Source organism: Oculina patagonica, chromosome 5 (genome assembly GCF_052425735.1).
Source record: "Oculina patagonica isolate OP01 chromosome 5, crgOcupat, whole genome shotgun sequence".
In the NCBI taxonomy this organism is placed as follows: domain Eukaryota; kingdom Metazoa; phylum Cnidaria; class Anthozoa; order Scleractinia; family Oculinidae; genus Oculina; species Oculina patagonica.
This window is the reverse complement of record NC_135762.1, coordinates 31,813,032-31,836,333: the sequence shown is the minus strand read 5'-3', so window position 1 is coordinate 31,836,333 and position 23,302 is coordinate 31,813,032. Positions and strand designations below refer to the sequence as shown.

The window sequence follows — 23,302 nt, the reverse complement described above, 5'->3', positions numbered from 1 at the left end:
AGTAAAAAACCCAACATTTTTTTTTTTGGAAAAAAATATTTTATTTTTGGGTTTATATTTTTTTATTTTCCCTGTGAATTTTTTATATATAAAAAACTTTTTTATAAAAAAAAATATTGTATTATAAAAAAAAAATTTAACCCAAAAAAAAATTGGGGTATTAAGGAAAAAATTTCTCCAGGAGGTTCTTAATTTCTAGGTTCTTACACGCGGGTTTTTACTGTATAGCACGTTGTCTTTACTTAACGTTCGTGACACGTTCGGGATGGTACCGAACATTTCCGAAAATACGATTGCTCGCGAATCCCGATGGTGGATACGGCAAATGCTTCAGTAGCCCATTTCAACAACTCGAGGGGACTCGAGAATACGTTGATTTTTCGTTTCATATCCACGTAAAAGCTCACTTGACTCATCTGAAAGGGTTCGGAAGTAAAGTAAGGTAATGAGAGCTTTTGAAATAACGAAATGGGCGGTTTTTGGATTGGAAAGACAGGCCATTAAATTATCAGTCTTTGGGAACTTTTTAATTTCACTGCCCTGGCAAATTTTCATAAGGGACGGGCCATTATTTTTTTGGAGGGGGGGGGGGGATGAAATATATTGAAAAAAATTTGTTTGCAGGGCCTGGAAAGACAAAATTAATTGTTTGCAAACACGATATGTATAACAAAAAATGGTAAGAATTTCGAAAAAAAATGTTTGCAGAGGTGCATAAACTAAAAAAAAAAAGTTTGCAGAGGAAAATTTTTCATCCCCCCCCCCCCCCCCTCCAAGAAAATAATGGTCCGTCCCTAAGGTTAGGCAGCATATCTTGGTTTAGTTTCGATTTAATCGATTTTTTCATACTGGCAGCCAGTACACTCGTGTTTTTGCAGTGGGCTTTTCAATATATTTTTAAGGGCGAAATATTTTCAATTGAATCTAGAAGTCAGCTACGCTTTCGTGTCCGCTGTCTTAAAGTTAATGGTGAACTTTTTAAAATATAATTCGAAAGCAACACAAAAAAGTGCTGTAAAAAATGTACTTTAAGAATAAATTATTACAATATGCTATCTTATTATTGGCATAATTCTGTAATTTTTAAAAATAAAACTAGTCTCGTGAACGTGAAATGTTGAGAATTTTATGTGTTTTGCGGTCTGTGTCCATCGGTAAGCCCTTATACCTCATTGTTCATTATTTTTGCGGGACTTAATTTTCGCGATCATAATTGTAAAAAGATCGCGAAATTTAAAACTCTTTTTAACCGTTTTCACGCGCTACTTATCTTAATCATGCAGTACAGAAAAGTCATATCTAGACCGTTCACAGTCCCCTATTTCCTTGAAGTCGAAGAGATCGATCGTTGAGAACGGGCCGCCATCTCGGTTCATGAACGCGAGCGAAAACTGGGAAGAGTGCAAAAAAAAAACCGTTGGTAGGGAAGCGGGCTGTTCATCAAGATAGCGTGCGGCCCTTTGAAAGCAACGATCGATGTCTACGACTTCGCGGAAAAATAGGGGACTGTGAACAGTCTAAGACATATCGTTAATGCTGACCTGTCTGGCTGTCTAAACGTTGAGCTTTCAACTAGCAAACAACCATGTTAACTGTTTTTAAGTTTTGTTTTGTTATGGTTTTATTCAGTCTTAATTTATTGCAAAATATGGCTTTAACATCTGTAGCGCCGATCATGAGAATACCCTTTTGCGAATGAGCATTTGGAAATTTTTCGCGAGACTTACATTTCACGATTTCACAAATAAATTGTTGCAGACATGAGAAGGAGAACACTGATAGTTTGATGACAATAGATAGTCAGCCATTTATACATCATGATATAAATCAAAATTTTCTGAGGGAGAATGCTCCCAGACCCCCCTAGGCTGTGGTCACATCAACTTATTCCCAATCGGAAGCTGCTTAGTTATAAAAAATGTCATTGAAAACCCTGAATTACTTGTTTGTGTAACTGTAAGACACCCTGATCAAAACAGGTGAGCGCAGGTCACACGAAACACGTTGTATACAAAAATGTTCACAAAGTTGTTCACGCAGGTGCTGCTCACTGCAAACATTTAAAAAGAGAGGAAAAGGACATGTTTTGTTTTAAATTCTATTATGAAATAACCTGCAACCAAGGCCACTATCTGGACATACAAAAACAATTGTCTGCAGCAAGTCACAGCCCGAAAAGAATTGTTTACACAGACAACAACATATTAAAAATTGTTTGTCTAGAAAAAAAAAAAAAAATTGGATCCCTCCCCTCCAAACAAGTAAATGTCCGTCCCCTAGTTACGCCACCCTTTGTTATCAGATTTTAGGTATTTGGTATCAACGTTTTTGCAGTTTTCAGGTATTTTGGTATCCCAGGGGGAAAAAATGGGGTATATTGGTATCCCACTACCCCCCCTGGCTGGGCCTGTATGATGTTTGAAGTGCATTTGTTTGCTCCTTTACAGCATCTTCAAGATTTGCTTGCAGTGGCCCGGATTGAGTGACCTGTCAGGTGACCTGTTTGGTCGGATGGCCGCATAATGACTGGTAGCAATTTTGACAGCCATCAACCCGAGCTACCTTTCGCTGAATCAGTGGCACGAGTTAGCAGATGCAGTATTTTCCAAGATTCTGTCGGCATATTCGGCTTAACTTCTGAGCGATTGCCTTTAATTGATTGTATAATACAGTCTGAGCCTTACCATATCATAAGTGGCTTTACTCCAGCTACTGTGTTGATTAGATAAGTCGAAAAGAACACAATGTTATCAGCCTCGCCTATATAGCCGTAGCTGAAGAGCGCATTCAATTATGACCACAGTAATATAGGCATTTTGCCGTAAAGCAAGCAAAGTGGATGGCTCTTATAGCAATATTTTATATTATTTAACGATAACACGATGTTTTTCAGCAGTTGCGTGTCTTTTGCTCGATTTAACTGCACGGAATTGTGAGGTCAAATTAAGCTGCTGCTGTGAAGGCTAATTTATGAAGTGTCCCTAGAAAACCCTAACTTTGAGCAACACTTTTGAAAGTATCCGGACTCCGTAGAGTAGTGTTAATAAAATTCACGCGACATCTAATCAACTGTAAGCAAGATTTTTCGTGTTGGTTCAAATCTCAAGAAAACACTCGATTGTTCTGTTAGATTGAGTACAGCTATTAAAAGATATCACGCCGCGGAAACAAATATGATCATTATTGGCTGACACGGAATAAAAATTCTGATTGTCTGAACAGCTTCAATGTGTAGGCTGTTTTCAGGAAAAAAATGAAATTTTTCCATGCTTGCGATTCAAGACCATTCAATTCTATCCACAGTATGACCATTTACATCATCGGTTTACTCGTTGGTAAAAAATCAATGTTATTATTATTTTTGAACCTGAAAAACATGCAGAGGGCCTTAGGTTAAACGGTTGGCTGCTAAAAACGTGACATTGGCCGGATGGCAATATAAAGTGATTGTGAGACGCTCTAACCACAAGTTAATCGTGTTTTTATATCAGTGAGATTAACGCTGCCCGGTTTTCTTTTGCGGTCGATATCCTGACGTTAAAGAGCTCTTTGAAATCTTTGTTCAGTGTAGTCATCCCCCGGCAAAGCTTTTCTCTCCTTTTTTTGTTGAAAAAAAAAGCTTTGCTTACGTTTTGTACTCAAATTAGACCATGTACTGAGTACACGGCGCTAGCCATCTGGTGTTGACTGGATAACTCGATTTCAGTTACCAATCGTCGCATTAGAAAAGGCAGGGCAAATATAGGTGTCCCTTATAAGAGCCAGTTGTTAACTGGCGCCATTGTGGAAGCGCTTGTAAAAGCGATTAAGATTTTTCTTATTACCGATCTTTTTTCCGGAGCGCGGGCAGACCTTCAGAATGATTAAGAGGTCTTTGGCTTCATCCTGATTGGAAGGGCGCGGTTAATTACCGCATACGTATTTGTAAATAAAAATAACATGGATATTCTATTATTATTCTTGGCAGCGCTTAACAACTCTACAACACAGTCATCAATATTAGCTGGGTTTATGAAAGGCATTGTAATGACGGTTTTTCATTAAGCAATTAAATATATTTGACGAATATTCAGTGACGACATTCCCAGTAGTCATTTTAAAATATTTGTTCAAACAGCGCAACTTTATGTCCGGTTAGCTTTCATATTTTCACAATTCTACTGGTTCCTGGGCTGGCTTTCGGCACGCGTTTATCTAGCTAATTTATTTATTTAAAGGGTTCAGTAATAAACGAGACTAGTGCTGCCTCCTGACCTAATGTGGGAGATGAATAACTCTACCGTGGGAGTAACATTTCCCTGATTTCTGCCTTGACTCGGTCGCTTTTTTGTCCGAACCGCACTTGCAAGCCGTGGGTGTAAACCTTCAGATTTTCGACTTAATAAATTACCATACATTTTTTTAACGTCGACTCTGAGAATCCGTCGTGGAATAAAATTCCGTTAGTTGAGGAAGTTTTATTGTTTTCTTTGGCCAGCGAGCTTGACATCGTATGGGCAATGTGATGAGCAATTACGACAAAATTACGAGATGTCGGGGGGGGGGATATGTGCCTTGAATGGGTGGATGGGTGGGTCTGATCTCCAGGGTCTCACGTGAGTGGTGGTTTCCTTCTGTGCAACATTTAGCAGGGCCCAACCCCCTCCCCCCGTTTGAACGTCGTTGAGTGGCACCTCCTCCTGGACGCTGAGCATACGGTACATGATCAATCCATGGGTATGGCTCTCCGCCAAATTAAATTACTACAATTGTATTTAGACGGAATTTCAGCTCCTACAGACTGTAGCCATATAAACTCGTTGACCCCTAAGCACTTTGTTATCTTTACGGATCAACAAACCTCTCAAAAGCAGGAGATTTTAAATCGAAGACTTTGAAGGTCTTTGGACAATGACAGGCCACTGTCATGGAATTATTGCGTGTGAGCGACTGAAGAACAGTTTCCCTAAAATCGCGCCTTTAAAGTAATTCTATTATTTTAGAGGGTAATGTCATTGATTTAAACTACTAGGTCTTTTTTGTCTCTGGAATGCAAGCCATCACACTAATTAACCCTAGTTATATTAAGATTTGAATTTTTAGCAAACCCATGAATTTCCTGATTTATTAATTGTTTCATATCTGCGGCTTTTGAGGTTTCGTAGTTGTTGAAACATTGCTTTATTTTGTCTTTGAAAAACATTATTTTTTCGACCTTCGCTGCCCACAATAATTTGAAAAACGGGGCAAAATATGCCCTAGACGAAATAATCATCTTCTTTTATAGTGTTAAAAGCATCACAGTTTTTGTTCAAGACGAGCTAAATTGAAGCCTGTATCTTTCTCTGCAGGGTAGTTTTCGTGGGTCGTGACTGCGGAAGCAGAATAATTAATTCATGTAATTAAATTATGCTAATTCATCCTGATAGACACACATGCGTTGCACATGCGCTTTTAGCATGACAACAAATTGTCGCGGTCATTCGTCTTGAATGGGAAAGGGAATATTTGATGTCGTACAAATGTTTTGATCACGTCTTGTGCAGGGCTAACGAGCTTTACAAGTGTTTTATATCTTAAAGAAGCCCTGTAGCGAACAGACTGCGAGGAAGTTGGAATATGCTCTGTCTGTGACGAATTCAAAGCCGACTTCACTACAATTTTACGTGTTCGACCATGGACCTAGTGCAGTTTAATGAACTTTTGGAGTGTTCTGTGTGCCTAGAACAGCTTGATCAAAGTTGCAAAGTATTACCTTGCCAACATACGTTCTGTAGAAGGTGTTTGAAAGAAATTGTCGAGAGAAGAAAGGAGTTGAAATGCCCGGAATGTAGAGTTCTTTGCGTTGAAGATGTGGACGATTTGCCGGCGAATATTCTGCTGGTCAGAATACTTGAAGGATTGAACCGGCAGAAAAGCTCAATAAAACCTTCGGACAGTTCAGATGCGGAATCAAGCGAGAAGACTTATGAACAGGTAAAGCTTCTTTGATAATTCAAAGTCATTACGTTTCGTATCTAAAATGTAACTGCAGGAAACTATAATTAGAGGTGCGTGATTTCACGTTCTAGTCTTTCTTTTGTTGTCGTAAAGTAGATGTATCGCCATTAGCAAGCTCTCATTATAAATGCCTCCCTGTCTTAAGTCCCGAAGGACGTTCAGTGGTTAGCAAAATTGCTTCCGAACGAGCAAATTATGGTCGGTACGTTTGTTCCAGCGATTTCTCCTTGACAAAGCTGTCGCGAGGCTGTTCCGTGGTTTTCGGATGTCGTTGGTGATATACAATCTGGGCGTTTTGAGATTTCGTCAGCTCTTGTTTAAAAATACTGACTGAAAGACAATATCTATAGGCTTTGACCACAAATGAATGAAAATTAAAAAGAGTCCTTTGATCGTCTTTTTTAAATCGAGCCTTTATTAAAATGGTTCTGGATCGAGATCATCTGTTCTTGCGCGTATACCATTTGTCACGTAGAGAGAGAAAGGGATCGTGTTTACTGCTAGCACACAGCTGTACCTCGTTGCATTGTTTTGTCAACTGAAATCGACATCACAATAGTCATTTTTCACAACATACATTCCATTTGTGAACATTTGTGAAGTTAGTTTCATCGCTTGTTGAAAGGAAATATTTCTTAATGTTTACTTTGTGATTCAGCGCTACCGGAAGAGCTGAGAGAATAATTATGTGTGTGCACGGACCCCGGTTTACAATGATTCGTTTCGACAGGATAACTCAATTTATTTCCCTTTTCCTTAAAAGCCTTTAAAAAACTCGAGCAAGGTACATTTATGGAGATTTCTCCGCATTAAGGTGATGTCTTTGTTAGCGGATGCAAAATTGCGCAAACTAGATGGCTGAAATTGCGCAAATTAAATATAATAAAAGATCTCTGTTGATTTTCTGTTCAGTCTTTTGCACTTCTTTCATTACAAGAACGGCGTCGATACTGCTTTTGCAGCGTCACGTTTTGATTAACTTCCCTGAATTTGATATTCGATAGCTCACAGCACTTCGCCAATGTTTTGGTGCAGTACAATGTGAACAATACTTAGATTTGTCACGTGCTTTTTGTTCCCATGCTCCCGGCATGTTTTGTAAAATTTCTCTTTGTTGTAGTTTTGTCCCATCAATCAAACTGTGTTTTCCTTTTTTAGCTCACTGCCTCAACAACAAAACACTCAATTAGCAGAGAAGTCCTTGCTTGAGTGGTTTGGCAAACTTTCTGTCAGTTTTCATTGCTGTGTGCATCTCAGACAGTCACCTATGACTTTTTGTTTGCTCTTTGTGTTTTTCTTGGCATTCTGAAAGAGTTTGTACCATTTGAGCCTTATCACTGAAAGCTTTTCACAATAACAATAGTTCAGGGCACAGAGAATTGTATTTCATAGTCAGTCACCCTTCATTTCCTGTCTACTGATGTTAGAAATGGGAGAGGGAAAGACTACTTAGTTATCGCACTTCGATCTTTACTGATAAAAGGAAGGTTTTTCAGGTAACCTCAACTTTTAATGGTTCCATGATTGAAAATAATACTTGATTCTGTGATCCAGTAGTTTTTCTTTGGCATTTGTGTGTATATGGATATGTGACAGTTCAACTTGACCATAATAACAGCGGGTCAATGCCGCCTGTGGTTTCAATAAGACAATACTACTCAAGTCAGTCATCTGCGCTATAATGACTAGCCTGAGGTTGTAATAATTTTGCTAATTCCATATGTTTCAAGTAACTTTTTCTTTTAGCCACTTTTAGATCAGTTTCCTGTAACCGGCGGTTTTAAAATGTAAAGCAGTACAATTTGTACAACATTTTTTTGTCGTCATTGAAGCATAAAAAGAATCAATACTCCTCTAAACTTAAGGAGGTATCACTATGAATGTGCATTTTGTACTTAAGTCAATGTTTCATTAATTTCGACATCAATAGATTCAATATTGTATAGATTTTTTTATTTCTAAAAATACATGTATGCATATGTACACATGGTTATATTTCTATGTTTTGTTCCAAACCTGTGACCACACACATAATTAGACTTAATTACTCTTGGTGGGGTATCGCAAGACAAACATAACAGTCTATTATAAGACCTGACCCACTATTGTGAGCCATTGTTAACTAGTTGTTATCTTAAAATGCCTTAATATGGAAATATGTTCCAGTTCGCAATGAAAACTTGTGTTGTTTTGTGAACATTTTTATTGTTGATTTTCATTGATTGAATTCCTGTTTATCAGTTACATGTAAATTTCTCTCAAAATAAAGCATAATGTTTAGAAGTTGCTATTTACCGGTATACGCATTTAGTAACAGTTACGTACATAATTCCTCTTTGAGTGTTCAATTGGCATTTTAAAATTATTATTTCTTCTCGGAATCAATCATGCACTGTAAAATATAATAATCATATGCAACATTCACTCCCCTCGATGTAGAGTGCCCACCCGAAAATAGCAAAACAGGGGAACTCAGTTAATACAGATACCAAAGGGACACGCAGAAGTGTCTGTATCTGTATTAATTGGGCTCTAAGAGAAAAAGAACATCACGGTCACATGTTTTAGAGATTCAAACACTAAAACATACAATTTAAAAGCAACAGGACAATAGCTTATGCCTTATTGTTACTTAAAGATAAATTCCAGTCCGTACTGCGCAATCTCGGCTGCGATGTTTATGTGAGCCTCACACAAAATAATGTTTACAAGCAAAACTAAAAATTCCGCGACAGACTTACCTTTTTCTTCATGATTAACGCCAGATATCCTAGCAGAACAAATAATAACGAGCAGAGGAACCTTGACGCTATTTCAAACCAACGTTTCAGCTCATCGGAAATTCTTGAACGAAACGAACTGTAATGGCAGACTAAAAAACGTCATGTATGCTGTCACCGAAGTGTAACGTTTCAACGAATTCAAAACAAAAACGAGGACAACTCGGAGTCTGCGCAGTATGGTCTGGAAATCAGCTTTAAGTTTAAACTGAAGAAACCTTACAATGAGTCAATGAGTCAAATTATTGTGCTTAGGTGTACACACCGGTCAAACACCAGAAGAAAGACAGTTGACAAGTGTGTCATGTAATTATGTTAGTCATACTATATAAAAGTAAAATTTTTTTAGCCTGTAGAAAGTTTTCATTTTGTAACAGCAGGGCAAAATAAATAGACAAAACATAGGTTTTGTCTTTTTATTGTATTTTAGATTTTAATGTATTTTAATGTTTAACATTTATTTTCTCAGAGGACCCTCCTGAAAACCACCCCCAAGGTGATTGGAGGCCTCCTCTTAAAATATTATTTATTATTATTTTTATTATTATTATACCTTATTATAGGAAATTAACGATACATGTTATTAACGCGAATTTCAAAAATTCGCGTTAATTTTATGTATTTAAACTTTTTTACCAAAAGCATTTGACCAGAACTTTTCTAATAATAAGGTAGTTACAAGTGAAATAACCTGTATAAGTATATTAAGCAGGTGTCTGTATTAAGCGAGTGTCTGTAAAGCTTGACTGTACTGTACAACTTCATAGTTGTCAGTACATACCGAATATATCAACCTCCCAAGAGACAGTTCATTGCCTTTGGAACTTCACAACACATTCTGGGTCTACAGTCAAATTTATGTTGGCAACTACACATTTTGTCAAGCAATTACAGGTGTTCTTTTTCATGACAGGAATCAAATAAAACAGATATATGCATAGATACAGGGAGGCGTGGTGGCCTATGGTTAGCGCGCTCGACTCCGAGTCGAACGGCCCGGGTTCGAGGCCTGGCCGAGGCGCTGCGTTGTGTTCTTGGGCAAGACACTTTACTCTCACAGTGCCTCTCCCAGGTGTATAAATGGGTACCGGCGAATTTACTGCTGGGGGGGTAACCCTGCGATGGACTAGCATCCCATCCAGGGGGGGGGGGGGTAGCAATACTCCTAGTCGCTTAATGCTACGGAAACCGGGATAAGCCCCGGCTGTATGGGCCTCATGGCTCGGTGACAGACTATGCATAGATACAAAGGTATCCTTGCTCAGGTTGTATAAAAGCTTAATCACTTTGTTCTTGTTGCAGGTTTCTCCATGTGCTAGGGCTTTGTATGATTATGAACCAAAAGAGGCTGGGTAAGTGCAAATACTAATTGTACACTGTAACTGATCCGGCCCAATTATTAAGTTATCACTATGTCTATAAATTAAAATGGTACAACAAAATGTATTACATGAACTTACACGTTTACTTACTTAATCCTCTTTCAACTTCATGATTTTTAGTAGCACATAAGCAGGGTTGCAAATAACTTTTTTCACTTGAAAGGACATATGTCCTACTAAGACACCATCTTGGTCGGACATCACCAAAAACAAAAGGGTAAATTTTATTCATTGTTGCCGTAAAATGATGTACGATAAAAAAAATTATCGGGACATCACATCCAACCCTTGGGATTTCGTTGGACATGAGCATATTTTGGTCGGCCAATGTCCGATGACCAATGTTATTTGCAGCCCTGCATAAGGCCATCAACAACTTACAAATGCCAATGCTGTCTGTCTGTTGACCACCGTTGAAATCTGGTCCCAGTTCCATCCAGCCTCTGCATCTCATGAAGGATTTAAATTATTTACTACATTACCGTACCCAAATTCGCAAGTAGCCAATCAGAAGCGTGATCTACTGTCCTGATATCCTACGATATCAAGTCACTGACCTGATATGCCACCATATCATGGACACTTTAAAGTAAAGTAGTGTTAAGGTACGATTAATTGAAAAGAGGATTTACCAATAAAACAGAGCCTCGTTATTTAAATTAGCTGGTGTTTACCATTAGTAGAAGAAGTAAAAACTTTCCAGGACCAAAACTAAATTTGAGCGCGCTCGCCAATTACGCGATGTTTGCTGACGAGTACTGGACATTCAGACTGCAATTTTTCGCTAATTTCTGAATTTGGGTACGGTAAATACCTAATCGTACCTTTTTGAGACGCTTCGATGGCATTATATTATCAGGCTCATTTGGTCTCGCCATGGGTATTTTGACTCGACTACGTCTCATGGCTCAACCAAACTCGCCTGATATGCCGCCAAAGCGTACCAAAAAGGTATGATTAGGTATAAGTACTCCTTTAGAGTTAACATACATGTAACTGATATTTTAGCCTTTTATTTCTGTCCTTAGTGATCTAACATTGCATAAAGGAGAGATTATAACATTACTAAAGCAAGTGGATGAAAATTGGTATGAAGGTTTCTGTAATGGCTGCCAAGGATTTCTTCCAGCAAATTATGTAGAGGTTAGTTATCTTGAAATTTTGCAGTTTATTTATTCAATGTATGTTAACTTAAAAAAACCATTGTTATAAGAATTTTAAAAGCCATGTTTTGTTTTGTTTTTTCCATTTCTTTTCCTTTGTTTTATGGAGAATCTGAAAACTACAATGAGCGCCAAAAGTGTTGAGACAGTCGGCACTTTTTGAGTACCTTGGACAAATTTTACCCCTCACCCCTTCAATATAACCCCCTCCCCCCGAAACAATGTTGTATTTGTTATCTGCAAGACTTGCCTCGTTTGAGTACAACATTGAAAAGGGGGAGGGGGAGTGGTTCAGAAGCGGCAGCAGATTAAAGGTGAAAAAATGGGAATTTTAAATTAGTATCAATTTCATCCAACTGTCTCAAGGACTTTTGACGCCCATTGTCTGAAAGGGAAATTTAGCTTTTTGCAATAATTATAAGTGCAAACTAAGAATCCATGGAAATACAATGTTTCGTGGACTAAGACGCATTTTTCTGATATATAACATAACAGGTTACCACGGGTAACCACGGGTAACCAAACAAATTAAAAGGAATAAGAGTATCTTGTTTCTCAACTATTTTGGTTACCCGTGGTTACTCGTGGTTACCCGTTCATTTCAAGAAAAGAGGCCGTTTTTCACATGTTATTGACAAGCTGTTTGTTGAACAATCACGGATAGTTGCGATTCCATTCAATTGCATGCATTTTTACGTGATTAAATGAATAATATCGTCAATGATAACGTGAAAAGCTGTCAGAGTCACGGGCATGTGACGTTTTACGTACCAGTTGCGTGACACCGTCACACAAGGCGATCGTAGGTTCTAAAATACGCGAAAATAATCGGTGGAAAGTAATATATATTCGATATTTGTACCGTGTCCATTGTTTACAATTATTTAATCCATTGTCGTTCATACTTGCAATTATTCTGGAAATTACGCCTTTATCTAGAGACTTCACGGTATCGGAGATGCGTCCTCAAAACAGACCAAAGGTTATGAAAGTTATATGTTCTTCTTTAGTGCATCGTCATGTAATTAGATTTACCATGTTAAAAATACTTCTTCTTTAGCTAAGAGATACGCAATGCGTCCTGTCCACAAGCTGTCATCGCATTCAAGTTTGATCTTTCGTGCAATTTGTAGAATCTTTTTCACATTCCGTCTGTAAGTAGTCCCTTTTGCCATGCTTCAAGGAACTTATACCATTTGCTACGCCAAAACATTGTCCTGTTCTGAAAGAAACGTGTCTTGCGCTGGCGCCTGCTTACCGCATTAGTTTCTAGACAGTAAATCGACCCATCTCATTCCTTAACCTTGGGATTTTTCTAAGACTGGACCGCTTTTCCCGGGAACACAGTTTTTGGTGGCGTCCGATAGCTTTCCTCGTCACGCACGCTCGATTTTTTCCTTTGCTCTAAGCAGCTTTAAAATGCGATACAAAAACCCCGAGATATTTAAGGTTGTTGCATAATTTATTTGGCACCTAATCCTATTAATTTCTTTGCAAAGCAGACATACGCACGTGTTTCAACACAAATTCTAGCCTTAAAAACGATTTGGCCTTGTTTATGCGCAGGTCTAGCCGATTTGTGACGTCATCGCCAAATTACAATAATCACGATATTTACAACTGTACGCGCTAATTAATCTTTCGTAATGCAGCGCAGTACCAATGTGATCACCTGATTCTAAAGAATAATATATGTTTGTGTCCATGTTATGTAGTTTCTTATTTTCAAGATATACCGAAAATTCACCTTCAGACAATGAGCGCCAAAAGTGAGACAGTCGGCACTTTTTGAGTACCTTGGACAAATTTTACCCCTCACCCCTTCAATATAACCCCCTCCCCCCGAAACAATGTTGTATTTGTTATCTGCAAGACTTGCCTCGTTTGAGTACAACATTGAAAAGGGGGAGGGGGAGTGGTTCAGAAGCGGCAGCAGATTAAAGGTGAAAAAATGGGAATTTTAAATTAGTATCAATTTCATCCAACTGTCTCAAGGACTTTTGACGCCCATTGTAGCTTGTAGCTAAGAACAACAACAAACAACAAAATCCTTTATGATTAAACGTGTCCGGGGTATTTAGCATTGAGTACTGGTAACTGAAGGTACAATTTATTTTGATGGGTAGAAGTGATGAACAGAGAAATGTACAGAACTTTGCAGTTTACATGTATATTAATTTGTTTTGTTTCCAGTTTTATAACCAGTTGTAACTGTTATCTATTTTTGTTTCAGATTTTAGTAATGCATTATTATATGAAAAGTGCGTTTCAAACCAAAAACAAATAAAAATTTACTTGTAATACTTTTTGGGAATAATTTTCTAGGTCATCACACCACTACCAAGCCTAGATGATTCATTTGATAGACCCATTGCAAAAGCTTTATTTGACTTTGAAGATGAACAGGAGCAGGATTTGCTTTCCTTTAAGCAGGTAAAATTTGCCATAAATGCATGCACATGTGAATATGTAATCACATACATAGCTACATGAATTTTTAGTACAGCAGATTCAGGTTGAGCGTTTAATGGCCTCAGTTGTCACATTCGTTGTCACGGTTGAATTGATTGCGTTGCGAAGGCAAATTGACAGACATTGTTAGGCGGAAATGATGACGTTCTGTCTGGGAAAAAGTATGTAAGGTTGTGGTTTTCCCAGGCAGAACGTTGGCATTCCCGCTTAGCAATGTTTGTCATTTTGCTTCGCCATGCAATCAATTCAACCGTGACAACGAACGCGACAACTATATATATAAGGCCGTTAAACACTCAACCTGAATCCGCTGTACTTTATTGAACTTAGAACTGCCATGTAAGTATAAACGTTAGACCTTGTTCAAAGTCTTAGTCAGTTGGCTGTATCAGTAATCACTTTCTATACAAAATGTACATTTTCAGAGCTGCAAATAAAAGTCGATCGTCGGACATTGGCCGACCAAAATATTGCTTATGTCAGATGAAATCCCAAGTTTGGTTGGACATGATGTCCAGACAATTTTTTGATCCAAAATCGTTTTACGGCAACAGTGAATAAAAAACTGTCCAACCACAATTTTGTTTTGTCCGACCAAGATGGTGCCTTAGTAGGACACGTCCATTCGACAAGTAAAAAAAAAATATTTGCAGAGCTCTGGCCCTGTATTTTGCTTATGTTCTGTTTCCATAAGACCTGTTTGAAAGTAATCATGTCTAACTGGGCAGATCCTTTCAAGCCAGGTGTTAAGTAGGCACAAAATAAATGAGTCAGACCTTCTTCCATGTTTTAATCCAGATTGTGAAGGTTACATGTTAGTGATGTGTGGATGTACAATGTCATGAAATCCCTGTCATTTGTTCATTGCAAATCTGTTTTGTTTAAGGGTGACATAATCAGTGTCATACGTCGTGTTGATGAAAACTGGTGTGAAGGAAAGCTGAATGGCAAGCTAGGGATTTTCCCGTTAACATTTGTAGAGGTAAGATTTGAAAGTCTGACAATCAAGCAAAATAAAATTGTTAATACAATGTAGACTGACATTCTAGCTCAGATAGATCTGTTGTCTTTGGCACTGGCAGAAAAATGTGATTTTGCCATTGAGGGCCTTAGGCTAAGCATTAACTAAATAAGTAAAGGATAATAATTCAGAGAGCAGGGCAAGAAACTTACTTCTTAATTCCCTTATCCGTTCGGACAAGTGCAATGTGTATTTTACTTGTCTGAACCACAAAACTACTTGCCCAAAAAATTCAACATAACAATATGGGATACTGGTTGGGCCACCGAGCTATGAGAGACTCGTTGTGAGCTGGGTCAATTACTAGCGACACGCATTCTGCACTGGCATACTGCTAGGATCAACAATGTCAAGAAAACAAAAGTTTATTTTTTTTTACAATGTGGTCTTCCAATCGAACAACCGGGATTGTATTTTTCTTTGTCCCAATGGAAATCTTACCCCTCCTGGAAAGATGTGAAATAAATTTTCCCACTTTTACAGCTCTATGATAGAAGTGTTTGGAGTTTCCAGGCAAAGCAAAAAATCAGGTGGAATGTTTTTTTTTTCATTTCAGTTAAACGTTGCAGCAAGGAACCTCACAGAAGGAGGTGAAAATGGGTCAGATCAAACTTCCGCAGCTATAGCAAAACCACAACGAAAATCACTGACAGAAGAATCAAGCAAAGGAGAACCCAAGAGGCATACCATGCATTTTGTTGGGCAACGTGACGAGGAAAGCCAGCCTACTGGTCTTCAAAGACGTTCACTTGACATTTCATCTTCAGAAAGGCTCGCAGAGGAACAAAGTAGACAGGTGTGTTTATAAGTTGAGCATGTAGCAATGACTAACTGGAAAATTTAGTTTACACTGTTGTTTATTGTACAGCAGCTTCAGATTGATCGTTTAATGGTCTCAGTTGTCATGTTCGTTGTCACGGTTGATTGATTGCGTTGGGAGGCAAAATGGCAGCCGTTGCTGGGAATGGCGGGAACGTTGTCATTCCCGCCTATGTTGATACTTGTCCAGCAATTATTACTGGAGTTAATATTTTCTTTGTAGAATAATATACATACAAAAATTCTGCATGCTCATTGGCTGAGAGCACGTCAATTGATCCCAAACAGTGCAGAAAGTTGAAATTGAGTGCAAAAAGGAGAAATTGATTGCAGAAAGATGAAATTAAACTGATTGACAGGAAAGTCGGAAAACGCGCCAAAACAAAATGGCGGCCATTGTCGGGTGTTTGAGAGAGCAAAAATCGACCAAAAACATAACAATTCACGAGAAGTTTGACCCACCGATTTAACGAAAGTTATAAGTATATAAACCAAAGTACTTGGAATTGGACGTTTGTTCAGCACAAGAGAGGCTTTACGAAACTACTGAAAGCTACCAATCGTGGATTTTCTTACGCGATAACTCGTAAAGAAGAAAGATTACAAGCGTGAATTGAAGTTGGACATTTCAGCCCAAACCAATACAACTGAATAAGGATATAAGCACCCAATAATGCATGACAGAGAGCTTTAAAATTCCCTAGCGGTATCTGGATTTTACAAAGCCCGACAACTCTGTTATGTTTGAACGAATCGGAAAGGTAAGCTACGTATAAACACGGTTTGTTTGTCATCCACTTCAAGTGAAATTTTTGTATGTGTATGTGATTTTTCTCGTACAATTTGGGATAAATCAGCACTCGTAAATTTTTCAAAGACTACAAATTGCACTCGCCCTACGGGCTTGGGCAATTTTCTTACAAGTGGTGATTTATCCCAAATTGCACTCAAAATCATGCGATTACCTATACGAATAGCAGGAGTATTCTATCTTGATTTCAATCCCCATAATAACATCCAAGAACGAATACCTTTTCTAGTAATAGTCGCTGGATGAGTGACAACATGCTTTTTTCCCAGACAGAAGGTTGTCATTCCCACCTAGCAACATCTGCCATTTTGCCTTGCAATGTACATTAATTTAATCAATTAACAGTGACAATGAATGTGACAAACAAGACCGTTTTAAAAAAGCTCAACCTGAATCTGCTGTATCTACATATCCCCAGCTGTTTGTATTATTAGCTATTTATCTTGTCATCATAATGGTACTGTTTGTTTGTTTTTTTTTTTTTTTTTTTTGTTTTTCTTGCTCCTTTGCATGTAACATGTGCCTGCTTACTCTATGTGTGCCTTTTCCTTATAGTTATTCATCTGAATTTTTTTTTTTTTTCAAGTCCACACCTCCCATAAGGTCCAGTGGCAGTAGTCCTGACACAACACAGCTAGCATTAAACTCAAGACGAGGATCATCACCATCTTCTGTAAGCCCAGGTCGCTCGGCCACAGGCAGGCAAGGGTCACCTTCAGAAGCCAACACAGGTGGATCACGACCAGTTTCTGCAGAAATGGGAAAAGAATTGTAAGTATGATACAGTGCTGCCATAACTATTGTTTTGTGTTCTAAGGCAAGGTGCTTTACAGTAAAACTTCATCTCTCCACCTACATGTATGCCTGTCTGTATAAAATCCTAGCACAAGAAGCATGAGAATATTAGGCTCATTAGTCAAAGTACATGTAAGCTGAGCATGGTCTGGTTGGAATGATCTGGGCTTCCCATATGTTTTTCGCCTTATACCCATAATAGGGAAACGGTATTGTGCTTTCAAACTGTGACAACAGTGTACATGACTTATTCTGTCTCCATTTCACTTGGCTAAGCTTAAATAAAATAATGCTGACTTCTTCCTTATAGAAAGTTTTTTTGTTTAGTATCTCTGAATATTTTTACCTTGTTTGCGTGTAGAAGTTTTGTGAGACTGTGTTAATGTTGTACATGTATGAATTGCAATCCATAGATACGTAGCTTTGTATACATACAAACCAACAAAAGAAGACGAGTTAGAACTGGTCAGAAATGAAAACTACTGCGTCACGGAAAAGTGCAAAGATGGCTGGTTTAAAGGATATTCTGTTTCTTCTCAAAAGAGAGGAGTATTCCCTGGAAATTATGTTCGTCTTGCAAGGTAAGTCAATTAGCCGGTGGAGCAAACAGAAATCTAGCGTGATGATACAGACAGTTCTTTTCGTTTTCGTGCCCTTAAAGAGACTATGTCACGAATTGTAGCCAAATTTAGGCATGGGAAATGACCAGATTCGGTGAAATATAAAAATAACCCTATTAAAACAGTGAAGGAACATTTCAATAACACAGCAAATACAAAAGAAGGTACGGATGGCCAAAAGTGACAAAGATTGAGACGGATTGTGATATGCGTTTTTGAAATATTGTTGAGCTGAACAGTTTTCAAAGTTAATCTCGTTTGCTTGTAACTTTAAATTATAACACCCGGGAGACACATTTGGTTGCAATTTAACTATGGTTTTGTCATTTAAATCCATAGAAGTGATTTATTTGCAAACAAGTCATAAAGTTCATTGCGAGTATTTGGTAAAACTTAATAAAATTATCTTCGCTCAGGCGTGACACAGTCCTTTTAAGATTCTACCAAAAAAATTCCATACTTATGACGTCTCTCTACAGAGATCCGTGTAGTTTTTCTGATTGGTTGCTATGTGTGCACTTGCACGGTAATTTAGAATCCAGAAACAGCCAATCAGAGGCACTGCATGGATCCCTGTAGAGTTACGTCATCACTGTGGAAGTAAAAATAAATGATGCGTAGCTCCTCAAAGAGAGTTCTGATGATGGATAAGTTCCAAATCAAGACCAGGGCCATAGGCAGGATCTTGCATGGGTGGGTGCGAGCGGAAGAGGCATGAGCGTTTCGGTGGGTTTGGGGGGGAATCTCCCCTGGGAAATTTTGGAAAATGAAGTTGTTAAATTCCACATTTCCTGCATTTTGAAGGTCATTTTAACCCTCACTCCCCGATTAGGCGGACCTTTGTGGCCCTTTGGTGGGTGCGGACGCACCCATCGCACCTCCCCCCCCCTGCCTACGGCCCTGAAGATGTTATTTAAAGTTAACTGTTATCATTACCTGTGTGTTTGCAGCATACACAATTTACTGACAAGATCAAGAAGCAGCAGCACAGAACAGGACAACTTTACCAATGCTGTAACACAGAGTAACACTCAACCGAAGCCACCACCACACCAGAGACCGCCACCACCAAGACACGCCATTTCTGAGGGAGGATCCCACCCAAGATATCACCGGTCAGATTCTGCCCCGCCCCAACATCCACTGCCCAATTTGCCAGTGCAAGGTCTGGTTGTTAATTTAAATCAAGGAAGGAGTTTTCCAGAAAACAGAAACGCTGCTGAGGGACCCTCTGAGAGGAGTAGATTTGTACCCACGTCACCACTCCCCCCGCCTCCGGCACCCGCCAAATCGGTATGAATGAAAAAGTCATTCTTTTTAACATCATCAATAAGAAAGTTGTCTACCACGTTAGGGAATACTGGCTTTATTAACCTCAGTATTATTACGAAGCTAACATTAAAGGAGCAATATCATGATATAAATTTCTAAGTCATTTTTCAGATTAGGTACTTTCCAATTGAAGGAAACCTCAAAATGATAGTTTTCTAACATAGAAAAGCAGCCAAGGAGTAAAAAAGGGTAACCAAGGATGGTTTTGACTGACGAAGATTAAGACGGATTGTGAAGAACAATCTTGAAAAAAATTGGATTTTTTTTTTCAACATGAGTTGTCCGTGACATTTAAAGCATTGTTAGCCAACAATACTGTATAAGAATTGATATTTTGCAATTTAGTCTAAGTCCAATTTTAGAAAAAAAAAACCGTTGCACATTATTCATTAGCTACACGTATTGATCTAGGGGATTTACATGATGGGAAAAGCGTGTCATAAGAAATGTGCAGTACAAACGTTTTTGCGTTGCCGTGTAATTAGTTATTGCCTTCCTTGATGCCCTGTTTATACTTTTAATTTACAGAGTAGTTTCTGGAAAAAGCTAAAGGGCAAGAAGAAAGACAGGACAAGACCAAGTCCTCCCCCTCCCCCACCCCCTCCATATCAAAGGTATGTATCTCTTACTAACACTTAACGAGTCAGGCTGTATTATGGCCACAACAATTGCATTCAAGATGGCCGCTCAGTATCCGGCGACTTACGCCCTGTGCAACCTTGCCTCCAACCTCTCAAGAAGTGAAATCTGCTCCATGTAAAAAAGAAGCCACTGAACAGGGTTGCTAAGTGACCTTGTATCACGTTGTAGTACCATTATTGGCATGGCAACGTTCAGAGGGTTCAGTGTGTACGGTATTTTATGATCGCTTTTGTATAATTAGGGTAAAAAAAGTCTTCATGTTCCTACACAAAGACTTGACCAACATGATGTGTCTCTCTGTTAGTAGTAACAATGTATCGCTGTGTTCGTTTCAGGAGTATTCCTGCAGGACATAGTGCCTTGTCTCCGCCGCCTTATGATTTTGGAGCACTGCTGACGTCTTACACACAGGTTAGTGACTCAGTGATTAATAGAGGTTTTCTTGGCTTGCAGCTAAATTAGTTATTATCTGTGCTCTACATGTCCGTAGTCTTTCCATTTCTGAAATAGTCTTAAGAGTTCTTTTTATTTTAAAAATGTTCGAAAATGAGTTGAATGAAGACATGTGATCAAACTTTACTGAAACGTAGTTACAGATTTGTTATTCTTTTACAACTTTCTTCTAAACTGGTTACAACAAGCAGGGAAGAAAATCAATGTCTTTGTTAGCAAAATGACAGATGGATTTCATTTTTATGTACTTAATTTATTTTCAGGTTCCAAGAGAAGAAACTCCAGGACCTCAGATGAGGACCCATCACAGAGTTGAAAACCCGCCTGTACGCGAAAGGTTCGTGCACTAACAGCTAATTGTTAAAGGAACTGTGTCACGGATTTGAGCCAAATTTAGGCATGGGAAATGGCCATCAAATTCGGTGAAATTAAAAAAAAAGCTGCATAAAACAGCGAAGGAACATTTCAATAAAACAGCAAATACAAAAGAAGGTACGGATGGCCAAAAGTGACGAAAATTGAAACGGATTGCAATATGGGTTTTGAAATATTGTTGGGCTGAACAGTTTTCAAAGTTACTCTCGTTTACTTGTAACTTTAAACTTAAATGTCCGGGAGACATTTAATTGCAGTGAAGCTATAGCTTTGTCATTTAGATCCATAGAAGTAAAAGCGCTTGTAAAGTGCTTTCCTTTGGTTTTCACCACAAGTAAAAGGAAACTTGTGAAATTATGGTGCTGCTAATGAAGTAAATGGTTGACATCAGATGTATTTGTTGTTTTCTTCATCAGATACCGTGTTATCGTGGCGTATCCACCTCAGCACGAGGCAGAGCTGGAACTTCGTGTCGGTGACGTTGTCTATGTAACGAAAAAACGGCAAGATGGTTGGTACAAAGGGACGCTGGAACGAAATGGAAAAACAGGCTTGTTTCCTGGAAGTTTTGTGGACAGCTTTTGATATGAAATCTAATGAATATCAGATAGAACTTATATAACATGGAATCTGACAGCGCATTCGCCTGGAGCACGGGAAAGCTTGAAATAATTGCAGCTGTTGGCAACAGGAACGATGTTAGCCATATTGGCCTGCGGGAAAGATCGACCATATGCTTGATCGTAAAGAGGAAGCGCAAGTAAACACTCTTCATGGCACTCAATAGCCTGTGGTCAGGCGCTGTGATGACCAAAATGACGAAAACAAAGAGGAGGCATCTAAACAAAGGGTCGGGACAATCCACGTTAAAAACCTACGCTACTCTCATCTGGGCAGTGTGCTTTTGATTGCTTTCTTATTAACCATATACCCTATTAACCAATCAGAGGCGCATTTCAGTGCTATGCTATCAGTACAGTGTGGATCTTTTTTCTGATTCCTGGTTCATTTGTCCCTTGTGCGGGACCAAGGCGCATTTTACTAACAGCGTCGTATTTATATGCAGTCAACAACAATTTTCCCTGTTTTTTTTGCTTTTGAAGTTGATCCCGCTTCAAACGCCGTGTATAATTTGGGTACTGGGTTGGATATTGGGTATACCAGAATCTGCCGCATAATGACTTAAGGGCGTCAACTATTTCTTAGCGTGCATTTATTGTTTAGAATCGTCAGTCTGTTATCGTTTCGAAACTGAAGTTAAGTGAATTAACTTCAGTATACAAGTGTAGTAACGTTTGTACCAGACCTCATTAAAGTAGGTGACCATTTGAATTCATTATACATATAGGTAGAAGTTTATTAAAATTTGATTCTGACCAACTCGTGAAAAACCGTTCAATTCGCAATTCTCTTCAATAGTTTTGTTGATTATCATAGACTTTTTAAAATTAGGTGCCGAATGGAACTCAAAAACTGTACAGAGAATGAAATTATATCTGCTGCTTTTTGAAGGATAATTTTACTGTAAATGTTCTCTTTTACTTATCACTATTTACGTGCTTTTTGTACACAATTTATACTCCTACAAATGTACAGTATTTCTTCGCTTGCAAAACTAAACTAAAAATAAATTGTCATGCATAGGATGTTGGGAAGTTCTTTGAAATGACTACTAAAAATTTCTAGTTTAAAATAGTTTTAATAAATTCAAATTAAAGTTTACGTGTAAATCGATATCAGAATTTTATAGATATACTGGTGTACATTACACTTTATATACGATGGTTGGGTGCTAAGTTGTAATACTGAATAATTCAGTCGAATTTGAAATAAAAAATGTTTCATTTGTAAACAGTTTTGAACTAATTTTCTTGTGGGATTTGACACCACAATCTTGTGAGTCGCTTTTATTTTTCAACGCCCAATGTTCCAGGGTGCAATGCGGCCAGCATGTCTCAGATTTGTCTGAGAGAATACAGATATAATTTAAATATTGCAACTTATGCTTTTCGCATCGTATTTCTAATTCTCTATGTTATTTTGCTGAATAAACAACTATGCTCGATAGATGGCGGCCATCTTTTAAAATTCGTGAAAAAAACAAGCCGCCTTTTACCTTCGACACAAAACATTTTCAGTTTTAAAATTTAGCATTCCTTTCAGTGAGGTTTATTTATTGGTATGTTTTTTATTCATTTTTTTGTTGGATGAAATCTTGAAATACGAATCCTGGTTTTTAAAACAAATAATTCTATCAAAACAAATTTGACATTTTTTTTTCTGGGCACCTGTTAGGCCATCAAATACAAGCAAAGAAAATACTCAATATAAACAAAGAAAACATATTTAGCACCGAATTGACCGAGAGCCACAGAAGAACCGATGAATCAAATCCAACAAGAATATCAGCATTACCTTTTTCATTTTGTTCAGCATACATGAATTAATCCACGTTAATTGTTATCGAATATAACCCGAAGTTCGTAATAATAGATTGGATGCGTTACAAGAGGTGGAAAGCTTCGAACTCGTAAACACTTGCTTCTAAAGTAATTATTTAGCTTATCCTTTTACCATATTCAAATATTTTTCAGTTTTTTTTTTTTATCGTTTACATTTTCGTAGCTATTTTTAGTTTGCACTAGAATTAGTCGCTTC

General features: G+C 38.2%; 1 protein-coding gene across 1 annotated transcript; it reads left to right on the top strand.

Moving 5' to 3' along the window:
- Positions 1–5,429: 5,429 nt before the first annotated feature.
- Positions 5,430–22,488, top strand: LOC144653675 (E3 ubiquitin-protein ligase SH3RF1-like). The gene is made up of 13 exons (XM_078513728.1): positions 5,430–5,955; positions 10,062–10,111; positions 11,170–11,284; positions 13,630–13,737; positions 14,663–14,758; positions 15,354–15,593; positions 17,014–17,198; positions 17,636–17,803; positions 18,793–19,135; positions 19,703–19,788; positions 20,152–20,227; positions 20,533–20,606; positions 21,061–22,488. Exons 1-13 carry the CDS (start codon positions 5,656–5,658, stop codon positions 21,227–21,229), a joined length of 2,010 nt encoding a protein of 669 aa, XP_078369854.1. The 5' UTR covers positions 5,430–5,655; the 3' UTR covers positions 21,230–22,488.
- Positions 22,489–23,302: the final 814 nt, after the last annotated feature.